This window comes from Epargyreus clarus, unplaced genomic scaffold (assembly GCF_041222505.1).
Source record: "Epargyreus clarus isolate Ecla_fem2 unplaced genomic scaffold, WU_Ecla_fem_2.2 ptg000008l, whole genome shotgun sequence".
NCBI classification, from domain to species: domain Eukaryota; kingdom Metazoa; phylum Arthropoda; class Insecta; order Lepidoptera; family Hesperiidae; genus Epargyreus; species Epargyreus clarus.
Window position 1 is genome coordinate 7,282,471 of NW_027332216.1, and position 14,963 is coordinate 7,297,433.

The window sequence follows — 14,963 nt, forward strand, 5'->3', positions numbered from 1 at the left end:
CAAAGCAATACGGCCGACGGAAAGTGTCTGGGAGTATTGGCGACTTATTTTTAAGGATATTGCCTAAAATATACGTAAAAATCAGCTTGGAGAATTTACGTGAGGTAAGTAATGTTTTTATGTACCTTGATTACCTGATACCTGAAAATTGGCCGTCTGAGCAAGCTAGCAGGTAGGCATGCGTTCTTAGTACATACTAACACTACTCAATCGTCCACATTTCCTTCGTCAGAAAATACGTGACGTCTGGTGGCCCTGGGATCTTGGACTATAACCATTAAGCTTTCACAGATTTATTCCACGCTCTACAATATAGAGCGAATATTCATAATAGGTAGAAGATATTGTTTCTTGTCTCTACCCACCGTGAAACGCGTCTAAAATTAGGTTAACTAGCACAACATTATTAGCTCATTATAATAAAAGATGAATAGTAGTTTATTATACAAGATTCGTTCAGAGTATTACAGACAAGTTCGACAGGATATCGGGAATCCGTCCATTGTAAGGACTAACGCTAATGAGATGTAATACTTTTGGGAAAATTTCCATTGTTTACTTGCTATTTTAAGGAGACAACAATTTATTGTTGTCACAAATTGTCGTTTTACTAAGGGACTATACTTGCTCCGAGAAGAGTCTAATGGAATCAAGCAAGGGAAGCACTGGTGAGTTCGTTTCGAGATTCCGGAGTTTTCCCTTATGCGAAAGGATGCCACCGAGAAGGTTTCTGAAATATCATATAACCCAATCTTTCCACCAGAAGGTCTGGAATCTTTAGATTTCCCCCACTCGATATATATAAAGAAGAGTTCATTATCCAAGATTCGTTCAGAGTATTACAGCCGAGTGCGACAGGATATCGGGAATCCGGCCATTGTACGGACTTACGCTAATGAGATCCGACACACCTGGGAAATTTCCCATAGTGTACTTGCATAATCTGTCAGTCGAGTGACGTGACTTCGTTTCAATCATTCATGTCACTCGATGATGCGGGTGACGCTATACGCATTATAAAGAAGTGTCAAGTAAATTTTGTTACTTAATTTGCTTACTTACGAGTACGTGCAAAATGTGGAATGAACTTCCTCCTAAGGTATTCTCTATGACATGGGGCTCTTCAAGGGGGTGTAAAAAGAGCTCCTTTAAAGCCGGCGATACATTGGCGACTCCTCTGATGTTGGAAATGTCCATAGGCGACGGACTGCTTTCCATTAGGTAGCCCGTCTGCCTTATCGTTAGGTTAAATATAAAAAAAACTTAAGTTTAAGCTTTCTCGCTTGTATTATAATCAAACTGATAATCAAAGTGCTTCATCAAATTTGTTATATTTAATAGTAATAAGGGTAAATATGTTCATGTTCCTTGTAAAACAAGTGATTCGAAAATCTGAATCTAAGTTATTCATTCATACCTAATTTAGCTTGAAAGACTTGAATACATTAATCACTTTGGTTGATTTGATATGCTTGTCAGTTTATTCAAATTATAAAATAATTAGCTCATAAATGTTATTTGTTCATACTATGCCAATAAAATCCTATAAACTTGCTTCAAGTATTTTATAGTCTGTATGTATAAGAACCCCGTAACTGAAACTATTCCGAGTTTGAAAACGCTTACAGTTTTCGTATAACAAAACGCATAGTCCCGAAATCCGGTACCAACTAGTTCAATCCGAGCTAAACAAGTTCCAACTGAAATAAACAGCCGTCGCACACTTGTTTCTTACGCCTCGGGGACAGGAGAAACGAAAAGAAGCGTTACGGGTGTCCCGTGCGGGTGCATATGCGGGGTTATATGCGGATGCATATGCAAGGAACGGGACAGGCCGCGCAAATCTTGTTCGAAATGAAGTTACGGATCCGCTCAGAAATTGTATTTTATATTTTCCTCCGCATGTGACGCGAAAAAACTTCGGAATGGCTCCGAAGTTATTTTTTACCGACAACTGGTGTCGCCCTTTCGCTACTATAACGGAATAAATTTCTCCCTCTCAATGTCGTTTACATCTGCCACATTAATACTAAACTGAATGAGATTAATGCCGTCTTTAGCTTTCTGTTTTATTAAGTTATGTAATGATTATTTAATAGAAATGTCAAAGACGTGTGCATTAGTGGATAAGTTGTTAACACATACACGATAATAATACTTACAAATGTTTTACCGGCTAAGTTGAGGATCCCTCATCCGTTTGCCTTAGGGGCAGCTTAGTAAAGTATGACCCAGGCCTCACACAGTTATCGGAAGTCTAGCAGTGAGATATAGAAGGGTTGTAACCACATTAAAGAGCCTATGAAGGTTTGTCATACTATTTAAGGCCACGTACTAAAATGTGCCGTCGTGTGTCATATTACTATGAAATTTACAACTGCATACTTCTGTGCACTCTTTATGACTGAATTAGATCTACTTTAGTACCTAAGTATGTTTTAATTGACCTTGTCGCATTTTATCTTTTAGTCGTATCCGAAGAGTTCTATCATACTTTGTTACACAACCATTATTCAAAATGTTGATCGTGTTATAAAAACTCCAATCCCATATTGATTAATGCAGCTCATCCAAATTTTAATGCGCAACAAAGTGGATAATATAGACGTTTTAATGTTCTTATTCAACACTAAATGGATTTTATGTCGCTATTACGATGGCGACGGGCTATGCATATGATTAACATCAAGCCAGTGCATGCATCTCTTGCGTAATTATGCAAATTTACACCAACATCACTAATTTGTTCAGGCGTTTCGACGGGGGCTTACTTATTTAGATACGTTGTAATACGTAGGTGTTGTGGTGAAGCTTACATATTTTGCGGTTAGGGATGGGTTGGTGTCATGATAAAATAAATTAGAGTATCTGCATCAATTAAAGTAAATGTTAATCATCTAGAACCGATATTTTTTTGATGTGAAACATCTATAGCCGCACGTAAAACCCATTTCTGGCGTGGCGACGCATGCCGCACTCACATTTTTTTTTCATAAGTAAATAGGTTTTTATGCTCGCTCTTATGTTATGTGTGTCACTTGTACAATGAACCCTTATATAGGGAATGGCAACTTACAGCCGTGGAAATATTGATTACAGTGTGTGTGTGTGAAAGCCTTTTTGGTCTCGTTAGTCTCAGGATAACTATGTTATTTTACAATATAATATATAATTCATTAAATCAAGATATCTAATCAGTAGTGTAAATGTATCTTGTCGGCTTATCTATTATTAGATCTCTTTCATTTACAACTATTGAAAAGTTCTTTTATATCATTGACAAACTAATCACGGTCGTTCATTGACCTTCGTAGTATCAATTGTAGTAATAGTATTAATTGTAGTAATAAAAGAAATTATTGAATCAATTGTAATTTATTTATTTAAAATTTTGTAATTGCAATCATTTCTAGTCGAAAATTGCAAAATCATTTCATACATTATATTGCTTATACTATTTTTTTTTCAGCTGACTACATAACACGCTTACTTGAGATAACATCAGAATACTTGAAATTTGCACAACTATTTTTAGTCATGCACCAATTGACCGCGTCGTGAGTTAAAAAATCGATGGTTACTACTTCCTAGTGGAGTAGATTTTGTGAAATATTAAAAAATAACTTTTTATGTAATATGTGTGGCCAGACATACGGTCAGATCGACAGTCAGACTAGCGTCACTTTTACATATTTAAAGTGACAGAACTCTACCTAGTTTGACTGCGTATGGACTTTTTATAATTATTGTACTAGCATATTATTGCCGAAATGTTATACTGAAGTAAGCTTGGGTAGGCTTCCATTCTTATTGGGGTTGATTTCAGATGTCAATAGGCAATGTCATGTATGTAATATCATTCTATCATCATTTGCTACCTAAGTTTCTGTAACCACACTCATGGATACCTTAAAAGAACCCTTAAAGAATACCTAAGCTGTTCATCGTTGTCATCAACAACTACTAAGTAGTACTAACTATATGATTTATACACCTTTAGTTATTCGATTGAAATCTAGTAGGCGGTCAGAAATGAAAGTCGACTTTGTTTGTCTATTGTACTCGCGAAGTGTAGGTAACACTTACTATGCAAAACGCCTATACTTATTAATAAGGAACCTGTTTCATCACTATCTAAGAAAGAATAACGTAATACAACTTAAAATTATATAAGTAAGGATGATACGGGAAGCGGCTGTCGCCGGCAATCGCCAGCCACTGTAGGCGACAGTAGGCGACGGTCAGGAACAATGTGCGACGATCGCCAGTAGGTACGGGCCGTCGCTTGTATATTTAGCTCTCTACAAGTTTATCTGCAGTCAAAGTGGTATTAGAGAGATGGACTTTTCAACACTTACAGCCTTACACTAGGATTGCTTATGTCGTGGGTGCCATGAACACACAACGAAACACCCAGAACCAGAAGATACATAATTATAAATTCGTCATTCAAATGCATATCTGACCAAGATAAACTTGGAATCCTTAGAGTGCCAGACCGATACGATGATTGCTATACAACAAACAATAGTTGTATTTTTCGTAAAGAGAAAGAATCTATTTCATTCACAATATCTGAGTGAGTTTATTTATTATCTTAGCAAGAAATTCGATCATGGTCGTTCGTTCACCCGTCCGTAGTAAGACAAGAGTGAGTTGTTACCGCCAATCGGTCTCGTGGCATTGACGAATTTCGTAACGAGCTTCATAATATTTTATGTCACGACTCGCAGCTCACGAATTCGGGTTTTTTTAATTTTAATAACCCCCGATTGTCACGTATTGCATTTTTAATTACATTGCGAAAATAAAATATATTTTGATGCGTTTTATCGACTATTGAAGTGTGTTAAAGATTATTACTTATTTTAGCGCTATTGAAGCGACTGTAGGCTTGTGGTTTATAGATCTTAACCGATAAGTTAAGCAACGTGACGCGCTGTCAGATATTGGATGGGTGACCACAAGTAGTAAAATTTAATGCGTGCATCCATGTATCGAAGAGCACGTCAAACTGTTGCTCACAGTTGTTGTCATATGATACAATTTGTTAAATTTTTTTGAAGGTGGTAGAACCCTTTGTGGTTCAACTCCGGCGGCACCACCGCCTCACCTATTTCTAGCTAATAACAGCAGTGTTAGGCGCTGCTGTATTCCGTTTTGAAGGGTGTGGTAAGGGAGACAGACTTTTCCGAGGCGTTCCAGCTTAGTCCTCAGGGGTAGCGGCGCATCTGTGGCCGACCTCAGGTAGGAATATCTAATCCTATCTGGGGTTGATTGCAGATGTACATGGGCGGCAGTAGCCACTTACCATCAGGTGGACTGCATGCTCGTCTGCTCCTATATTATAAAACCTAGTCGGAGGTCTTATGCGGCGGTGTAAATACACCCGACATGACTTGGTTACTAACCCTTTGTGGGACATAGAAAGGGTCTCAGCAATTTATTTTATCGGTATATGCAAATCCTTCTAAACAGGATAGACAACACCTGTTATTGCAAAGCCTCGGAAGGTATTATTAACCGTTAAACTATGGAAATATATTCGCATTCCATACAAGTAGGCGATTTTGTCAAGTGGGTCGTTGAACCATTCTCATTGCAAAACGAGCGGCCAAATTCCATCTTATCTAAACAATTAAGTGGTAAACAGTGAACAAGAAGTTTAGACATCAACGGGTCCACGCTTAGAGCGAGAGCTCATTGTTACAATCTCATTATAATATGTAGATATGAGCTGTGCCACGCAAATTCACCCGTATTTAAAAGTGTAAACATTTGGAAGATTTCGTGCGTTTTATGTTTTTGTGCGAAACATTCATATTTTATCTGAAATAAAGTAGCCTAAGTTAGCCTAAGTCCTTATAAGGTTGACTAACTGTCAGAGAAAGTCCGACAAAATTGACCCAGCCGGAAATGTGCCGGAAAAGCAAAAACAACAGATAGATAGAAAGACAAAAATTTAAATCTTGGTGTTTTTCATCATTACAAAATACCAAGATTCCATTTCAATTTTAAACGTTATTACTACATAATACATTTTATTATGTCTTGATTTTCTCTATTTTCATAGCTTAATGGTTCAAATTATTCGTAAAAGTTATATAAATTAATATCTATCATCTAATAACAACATCCATTAAAAATATGTAAAGTAGAGAGTCTTCCCGGTTATCAACAGAGACTTGTGATTTTTTATATGTATGTAATGGGACGCACGTCACGCAAAAATTTTGTAGAATATTTGATATGTTATTTTTATCCTGTGCGTAAACATTAAACTGCACGCCTAAAGATATATAAAAAAATCTCAAAGGTGTGTAAAGTCTACCAATACGCACTTGGCCAGCGGGATACTCTGCGAGGAGACCCGTGACCAGTGCCCAGCAGGACAATAACGGGTTGATGATGAATGAAGATGAAGCATTACTTAAACGCAATTAAGCGTCGCTCTAGAAATTACAAAGACTACTTATTTATTATTGCTATAACAAGACAGTTTCTTCAAGTAGGCTCCCGCGCCATGTATTTCTAAACGCTTAACGCAGTGACAGCGTGTCGTGCGGAAGGCTGTACAGTACAGGCTGTACTCTGCCCGCTCACTCCGGACTGAGCGCACGCTTCCACTCCGTTCGAAACAGGTGCGATAGTTACGTTGTTATGTTTTGTTTGAGGTATCGTAAAGGTTGCACGAAGCTTTAGTTAGGGTTAGTGATGTGTGCTAGATAAATTGATTGGGATTAATGTATCATTGGGTTCTAAATAAAGTGTTATAAGTAAAAAAGTTTTGATTGTAGTGTTCTAATTTGAAAGTGTGTTGAGCTTTTTTGTTTATTTTTAAAACTTTTTGATGCCTCATTTTTTTTAACGGAAAATTTGTTTGTCTTTTTGAGATTTTAACGTAGTTTTTTTTTGTTCCAGATGTTTTCGGTGTCTAAGTGATTGTTAACGAAACAACATCAACTGAAGACGGTGCATAGAAATGTGAAGTGCGTTAATAGTGTTACATTCGAACTTTGTTTGTGTGTTCAATCCTCAATGAAGGATCACGTGTAATTCATTCACGGTACCTGAAAACATTTCGCGATGGAGACCGAGGAACTTACGAAACTCGTGGACGGAATATACAAGGTAAGGGGTGATGTTTTAATGTTTTGTTTTATTCTTAATTAGCTGACTTTCGTGAGCTATGTGTCGGATTCAAAGATTGATGAGCAAACAATAATATAAACGACTTTGTGGTGATAATGTATACTTATATAAATTGACGAAAATATTATTTTCGGAAAATATTTTTTTTAATATTGCATTATTTATAAAGGCTTTATCAGAAAGTTTTTTGAGTCATTTTAAAACGTACTATGAACTTTTTTAAAATATTTTTTTGTGTTAACATTTTTATTACTCATCTATCTATCTATTTAGATATTTTTTTTTGTAATCTACTAACCACTTTGAAAGTTAGTATATGGATAAACACAGAATTTATACAAAAGAACGCCCAAAATGCCTTCCAAAAGTCGAAGTTGAAAAAAATTAGACTTCGTGATCAAGCAAAAAATATTTAGTTAACAATGTTAACGTGTTATGATGTATACAGGAAAACCCAAATCTGCCTTCTTTTATTTTTATCATACAATGGATACATGAACATACAATTGCAAACAGTTGCTGTTATTATCATGTCATGTGTTGGAATTGTAATTTACATTTTTTGTATGTCTTCTACTTTTTGTACCATTGTTGTTATCCTTAGATCATATAAGATCGGTCTTCACATACAACCCAAGGCCATTAAAGTAAAAAATAGCATAATTTTATAGCATTAATTAAGTAGGTAGGTATACTTAGGTAGAGTGATCTGTTGCGTAAATACTTTTGAGGTAAAAAATAACTAGTAGTTGTAATAACGTGAATTAACTGAGAAAATTTAATAATAAATTAATTACAATAAATTAACTTATTTTTTGTTCTCGTTTTACAATAAATTAATAAAATTTATTTTTATATGAAAAATTTTAACAAATTTTCCAACTCAACATTTTTTGGAAATATTAATCTCCTAACAGGTTCACAAAACGGAATATACAAAGGTTATTCTCGATTTCTAACGTAGTTTATTACCATATTAGAGAAGTGAAAGGGACACCGGCCTTATGGCTGCGTTAACGATAAATCCACACTTGGGGGAAATCGAATATTTTATAACCAAATATAACCCGTTACATTTTTATAAGAATTTTGTTAGTAACAGTGTTAATAATGTTAAAAATGTTCTCACTGTTGAATATGACGTAATCATAACCAATAAGTTGTTTGATGTTAATCATTTGAAACTTTAATAGATTCAATTAATTGGTTGCAACTCCTGCAGCTTTTGCAATGTTATATCACTAAACATGATTCTTTTCTCACATGCGGGAAGCCTGGTACATTTTCTACCTTCTGCTCCAATGCGGATTGATGGAGATCTTTAGTTTATTACTTGAAAAGTACTAAAATAACGTAATATTACACCGAATATCTCCAAAACCATAAATACGTTTATTGGTAATTATGAGTCGATAAGTCTACCTACCTTCGTCGAGTCTATATGAAAACAGATTAATTTACTAGGAACTCCAATAGTATAAATTGTGCTGCAATATTTGCTCGTGGGTACATCATATAACTTGTTAAATTAATGATCAACTTTACGATCCGTATGTAGGCCGATGCAAGCGAAATCGACGAGATCGCCCACCAAAGATTTTATACGCGATAGAAATCTTTGTGATTCGATAGCGATTGTACTGTTGTTCATGTTATGGATGTGGAAATATGTGATGTTCCCACTAAGTCTCAGAGGTAGAAAGGCACATAAATTAGCTGATCAAGTCAATAAATAAATTGAATTGAAAAATGTCTGAGGCTTGGATAAGTCGAAAGTGCCTTAAGAGTGCTTGTAAAGTTTACTTCATTTGTAAATGCATGTTTATTTATGTATTTTACTTATCAAATTAGTTAAACAATATTTTAGGTATATACCATTTAAACATTCTATAATCATTTCTGTCAGACACAAAAGTGTTTAGAATTCACGTGGACACTTAAAAAACCCTTTATAGAGTCAGCGGATATCCTTCGAAATAGGACAAATCCGCGAAAGCTCTGGTGAATGGCAACCCTAATCGGGGGTGACGCTGCATAATAGCGATTGGTCATATAACCATGAACAGAACAGGTGATCTGAATGCCCTTAAACAACAATAACACATAATAATTCTTAGCAACATTAACATAAAGATATAATTACACGTCAGACACTCGACACCTTCTAGAATTATTTAATACACTTTTACTAGCATTCCTTTTTACATAGCTCCTTCGAAGTAACAAGACCTTTGGAAATTCAAAGGGGTTGTTAAAATAACGAACAAGAAAGTGAAAATACCATTGAATACATTGACAGGCGGATCTTGTGCACCTGCCTTTAATGTCAAGGTCAAACGGTCAACGAAACAGCTTTGGGCGGAGCGCGTTCCGTACGATTTCTCTAAATTGTTTATGCTATGGAATTATGTATACCGCATTCCATGTTCAAAATTCGAATTATGACTTTCGTTTGTGTTTTTGTTTTCCTTTTTTATTATTTTATTATCAGGTTTCACTGACTGTTTTTTATTGCTTTTTTTATAATTTGTTTATTTAATTTTTATAATTCATATTTATTTTACAATAGTTTATTTAACAATGATAACAGTCATCTTTTTATTCATTATATTTATTATCGTTTCTGTTACAATAATTTCAGTTAAATTCTATTAAATAAATTAAATTATATCAATTAAATTTAAAATAATAATGGTATTATTAATTTAATTTTAATTTTTATCATCCGAATATGTCCTGTAAAACGTTATTACTTACTTAAAAATGTGTATTTAACGCTTACATCACTTTAATACCCTTTAGAGTAAATACTCGTAAATCTCCTCTTAATTATCTATCCGAGTAACAAACTGATCAGGCTGCATATAAATCATTAGCTAAGATCGTTCCAGGAAATATAATACGGGCATATCGCGTTATACAAATTAATTTCCTATTTTAATTAACGTCGTCGACTAAGATAAGTACCTTGTTACACGAATAAGGAATTCATTAGAATGTTGATATCAACTAGATAGATCAAACTAGATACTCGTATTTATCAGAGGAATCTTTTAAAGATGTGTGTTTATATGTATGTATGTAGTTGTGTAAGGTATTGTCATGATTACGATTTGAAAGACATTATTGAGAGTGATTTTTTTGTGCTTGTAGATTATAAATGATCTAGAAATTTAAGCAACAACGCATGTTGTTAGAAGTAAGATGGGTGACCGCTAGTAGTTACACTTCATGCGTTTTTGTATGTTCGGAAAACACGTAAACATTTATATGTCAGTTGTGGTAAATACTTGAAGGTCTTATAAATGGTTAAAAAAAATATATATGGATTGACGGACGGACAAATTCTTCCTTCCTTGGTGCAGAAGGTTAATAATACGGCTAAAGCCATCATTCTTGAGGGACCCTAGTCATTTGGGCTTCTTACATTTTTTGAAGCATATAACAAATTAATTTGTTCTCTCTGAAAATTATGTCAATATTTAATACAAATTACACAAACGAAGAATAAAACGTTTTATTACTAAATATACTCACGGAGAATATTTCGTATTGTATGAGTAATAGCTTTGTAATGTCATTTTGATGTAATTGTAGAGTAATAACTCTACGTCTTGCTAATGTTTTCGGAACTCGAAGAAAATAAAAATATTTAATGGGTACTTACTTGAAATGTGTTTTACTGACGGAAATATTCCTTCCGGTTTATAAAAAGCACCTTAATTGGTAAGCAGAAAAACGCCAACCTGCATTGAGGCAACGTCCTAATACGTATAAGCGCTGGTAACCAAATAGAAATTTGTCTTGACAGTCAGTCTGCTTGACATTATTTGATCTAATCAAAACATATTTAGGAATAAACAAGCTTCGATTTTCAGTGACTTAAAGTTATTTAGTTGAGCTAGCAACATGTACACATCGCAATGATTTAACGCAGTGACAGAAAATATAACACGTTACTAACTAGTACTAACTAGTAAATGTAACATTTAATATGGCTGTAACCATGCGTACAAAATCTCGCATAGAATCTGGTTCTCATATATAAGGAACATATTAAATGAATTTCATGTAACGTAACGTGAATTTCATTTATTAAGCTCACTGAGGACGAGAACTCCTTTCGCTAACCGCCCTTGATAGTAATTTATTTACGGTATGTAGAAATATCTACTTAGGAAGCGAATACATGAGAACAGTTCATGTCTACTATCGTCGCCGACAGCCTCTGACAACTGGTGGAGATAGTACAGGATAGTCGCTGAATTTCATGGACGTCGACAGCGCCCTTAAGCTTAATTCGTCGACTATCGTCAGCGACCTTCGGTGCATGTGGTCGACTGTCGTCAGAGACTTTAGACGATGTCGTCGAGTGGCGGTAGCGAACTACGGCGTAAATCGTCGACTGTCGGTAGCGACCTCTATCGTCAGCTTCGGCGTATGGTTTCGTCTGTCGGCAGCGACCCATTGCGTATGTCGTAAGCATTTGTCACAGACTGTCGTCAGCGGATGTCGCCGACTATCAACACTAAACCCGTCGAATTCGTATAATCGATAGTCGATTCGATTATTCGACGATTCGAATAGTCGAATAATCGAAATAACCGTTAGCGTCAACAGATGTCACTATGAACTGTCTCAACATGTTTCATGTAGCTCACTGTAGCTCGTGTGTTACCTCCATTACACGCACCTTTAACTTTTGAAACAATGCTCTGAACATTTTATCTACCTATCACATTGTCTATGAAACCTTTTACCTGTACAAATGACTCACTATTCATCACACCTACGTAATAAATTGCAACATTGGGTACAATAGAATCTCTGGGTCATCCAGTATTTTGGTAAGTGATGAGCGAATGCGGAGATACCATTGTTTTGTATGTAAGTAGGTAAAGGAAATCTGCAAATGGAAATAATGACATTTCTTGTTTTTGTTACTAAATTAATTAATTTAATTGTCTTATTGTACACATAATGTTTTATTTGCCAAGTTTGTGTATAAACGAGTCTATTTTAGTTCTCACACAATTAATTGAAATGATTTATTTTTTACACTTCCTAACGTAATTGCATACGATGTTGAGATAACTGCGTGTTAGTTAGTTATGAGTGTTATGACATTAGAGCCGCAAATGACACTGTTAACATGGTTGCAATAACATACTTTTGAAATTAAATTTATGGTTACAAAATTTACACGCCGAACGGAATTTGATTGAACAGGTACAAATTTTATTTCCACGTTTATATTATATTATTGGATTTATTATATAATATATACTGACATATCCGCAATGTTATTTTTAATCCATATGCGTGTTCTATATGTATAAGTGTAAATTTTGTTAACGACACAAAACTTGCTTTTATGCTTAAATAATTGTATTCTAGAAGAACTCGTTTATATTTCCTCTCTTGAACTATAAATAAAGAACCCATTTAACCAGTTCGTAGCCAACAAATACTTGTAATAATTTTTACGTCATAATGATGTTAGTACGACTTTTTGAGGCGAATACAAATTCAACGGGCAAAAAATTCAAAACAAGCTTAATTAAGAAATATGATAAAATGTACGTGACTCTCGTAAATTTTACTTTTTACCTCGTTGTCGTTTAAATGGAAATCCGGAAAAATTAGGAGCTTTCGCTTCAACAGCACAATTATGTTGTTTTTGAAACAAAAACGAAAAAAGCTACAAACTTGTGATTGTGCAAGGGGAGAGAATTGAGGTTACCGGTTTTGAAGGGTCGAATTCACTTTTTAAGTGTCAACATAAATTTATTTGGAGGAGTATTGCTTTAGAAATAAAGCACCACATGCTTAATCGGGAAAGGTAAACAACGTGAGGTAATCCTAAGTTCGTAAAAAGTTTTCAAAGATGTGTAATGTTTACTTGTACTTAGGCAGCATTGTGTACTATGGGACAAGCTCCTCTCTCTCTCTCTGTAAAGAGACCCTTGCCCAACAGTGGGACAATAACAGGAAAACAAAGAATATTGTTATAAAATGCGATTTTACCAAAATCATTATTATTTAGTATCGGACCAGCTATATTGCATAAGTTTGAGCTTTTATTTCTAAAATATCTCTTTAATATAAATAATTTTATTGTGGACATAAATTTAGCTATGAAATGAAACAAACCGTATTACGGTTCCAAATACAATGAAAAGGGAAATTTTAGTACGTAGTTTAATTTTAATATCTTCGGGAACATTATGCGTGTCCGTTCAATTTCCTTTTGCGAACCATTCCAATTTTGTATAACGTTCGCTTTTGTTTTTACTGTAAGGGTGGTAACACACAAGCGACAGATCGGGTAATAGGCGGCGACAGTCTGCAATAGTTGGCGACAGTTGCAGCTCGCCAGCGCGGGCTATCGCTCGTGTGTTATAATCCCTTAGGCTAACCACCCATCGGTCAAAATCGTTTGAGCCATAGTTACTTAAGGTACTATATAGTTGCTTAAGGCGCTGCTGCTCAAGCGTCTAATTTGTTGCTAGAGGGATCGACAAGCGCTACATGTTTGATTTTATTCGAATACTCTCACTGTCTTTTCTATCTCTCAACAGTGGATTGTTTACGTGTTTGTATAGATGCTTACGCTATTAAATAGTTTCCAAGCAGTTTGACGTTTTGACAAACGTGTTAACCACTTCTCCCTACTGGTTGCTCAAGTGATAATAGCCCATGGGTGATCAGCCTTACGGCTATTTTCGTTTTTGCACGATTTATTGCTAAATCCGAGCACTGAGGATTTAATCTTTCTTAGCTTTCAACCAGGTATGTTTTTGGAAAGTTCCTTAAATACTTTGGTTTCACTTACGGAAATATTTAAGGTATTTGGTTCGAACGAATTTCAAAGCAATCTGAATTTCGACAAGCTATTTAAAAGATTGCAACTTCGATTAAAGTAGTGACAATAGTTATTTAATGAAGAAAAATATACAATGAAGTTTATAAGGCGCGTGTTGCAGTAAAAAATAACAAAAGCTTACGTAGCGTTGCATTGCGCACATACTATGAGAGCTAATTAAAATGTATTGAAAGTAAATTGAAATACCGCGCATTCCCCACCGCCTTTGCTTACGAAAATAAGAATGTCAAGGTTTTATGTGGAGACGCCTCGGAGATATGCGGCACATTTGTCTTTGCGATATCGCGACGCATCGCGACTAACGTAAAACAACCACTCGAGTGTGACCTGCGAGTCCTTAAAGAAATTAAGGGTTTCGAATTATCTCACAGTTCAGAATTGTCTGGTTGAGCTCCCTCTTGAACTGAAGTGAGATTGCCTCGCGACATTACACCAGCCTAATGTAAATTTTGGTCATGGTGCTTCTACACATTGCTCCTCGCTCTGCTCCTCATGTTGCCGCGATTATTTCCGTCGTGGCTTCACGCTGCTCTAATCGCGACATTCATAGCGTTGTACCGCATTTTACTGTTGTGTGATTACTGTTGTTGTTTGTTACAAAAAACAATGCAAAAATATAATAGGTACTTTAGAGTTTTTCGGATGGCTACTTTTTGAAAACATATTCATGAAAGGAATTAAGAGAATGACTACGACATCATTCAATGATACTATAGTATCTTTGGTATGAAATGATTTATGGTATGATTAGGGTCATTGGAAACCCTAAAAGCCGACATAATTTTGAATCGCCGGGCATAACGAGCAGCAAGGCGATCGGCATGCCCCAGCCTTACGATATCCCTGCCCACTAACCTCGCCACGTCGAGTATGTGGCCGCGCTGTAACGTTGTATGTTTGTTCGGGTCGCTTCCGTGTAGGGCGT

General features: G+C 35.5%; 1 protein-coding gene across 4 annotated transcripts in view; it reads left to right on the forward strand.

Annotated features, from left to right (window-relative positions):
• IRSp53 (Insulin receptor substrate 53 kDa) overlaps positions 1-14,963 on the forward strand; it is a 298,284-nt gene that overhangs the window by 212,816 nt on the left and 70,505 nt on the right. For 2 of the 4 annotated variants that reach the window (XM_073075851.1, XM_073075850.1), the window contains one exon: positions 6,922-7,131. In XM_073075851.1, coding sequence (XP_072931952.1) covers positions 7,087-7,131 — 45 coding nt within the window. In that variant the 5' untranslated portion in view covers positions 6,922-7,086. Of the gene's footprint in view, positions 1-6,532; positions 6,642-6,921; positions 7,132-8,084; positions 8,091-14,963 lie in introns of those variants that run through there. The other 2 variants (XM_073075852.1, XM_073075853.1) reach the window with 2 other exon arrangements.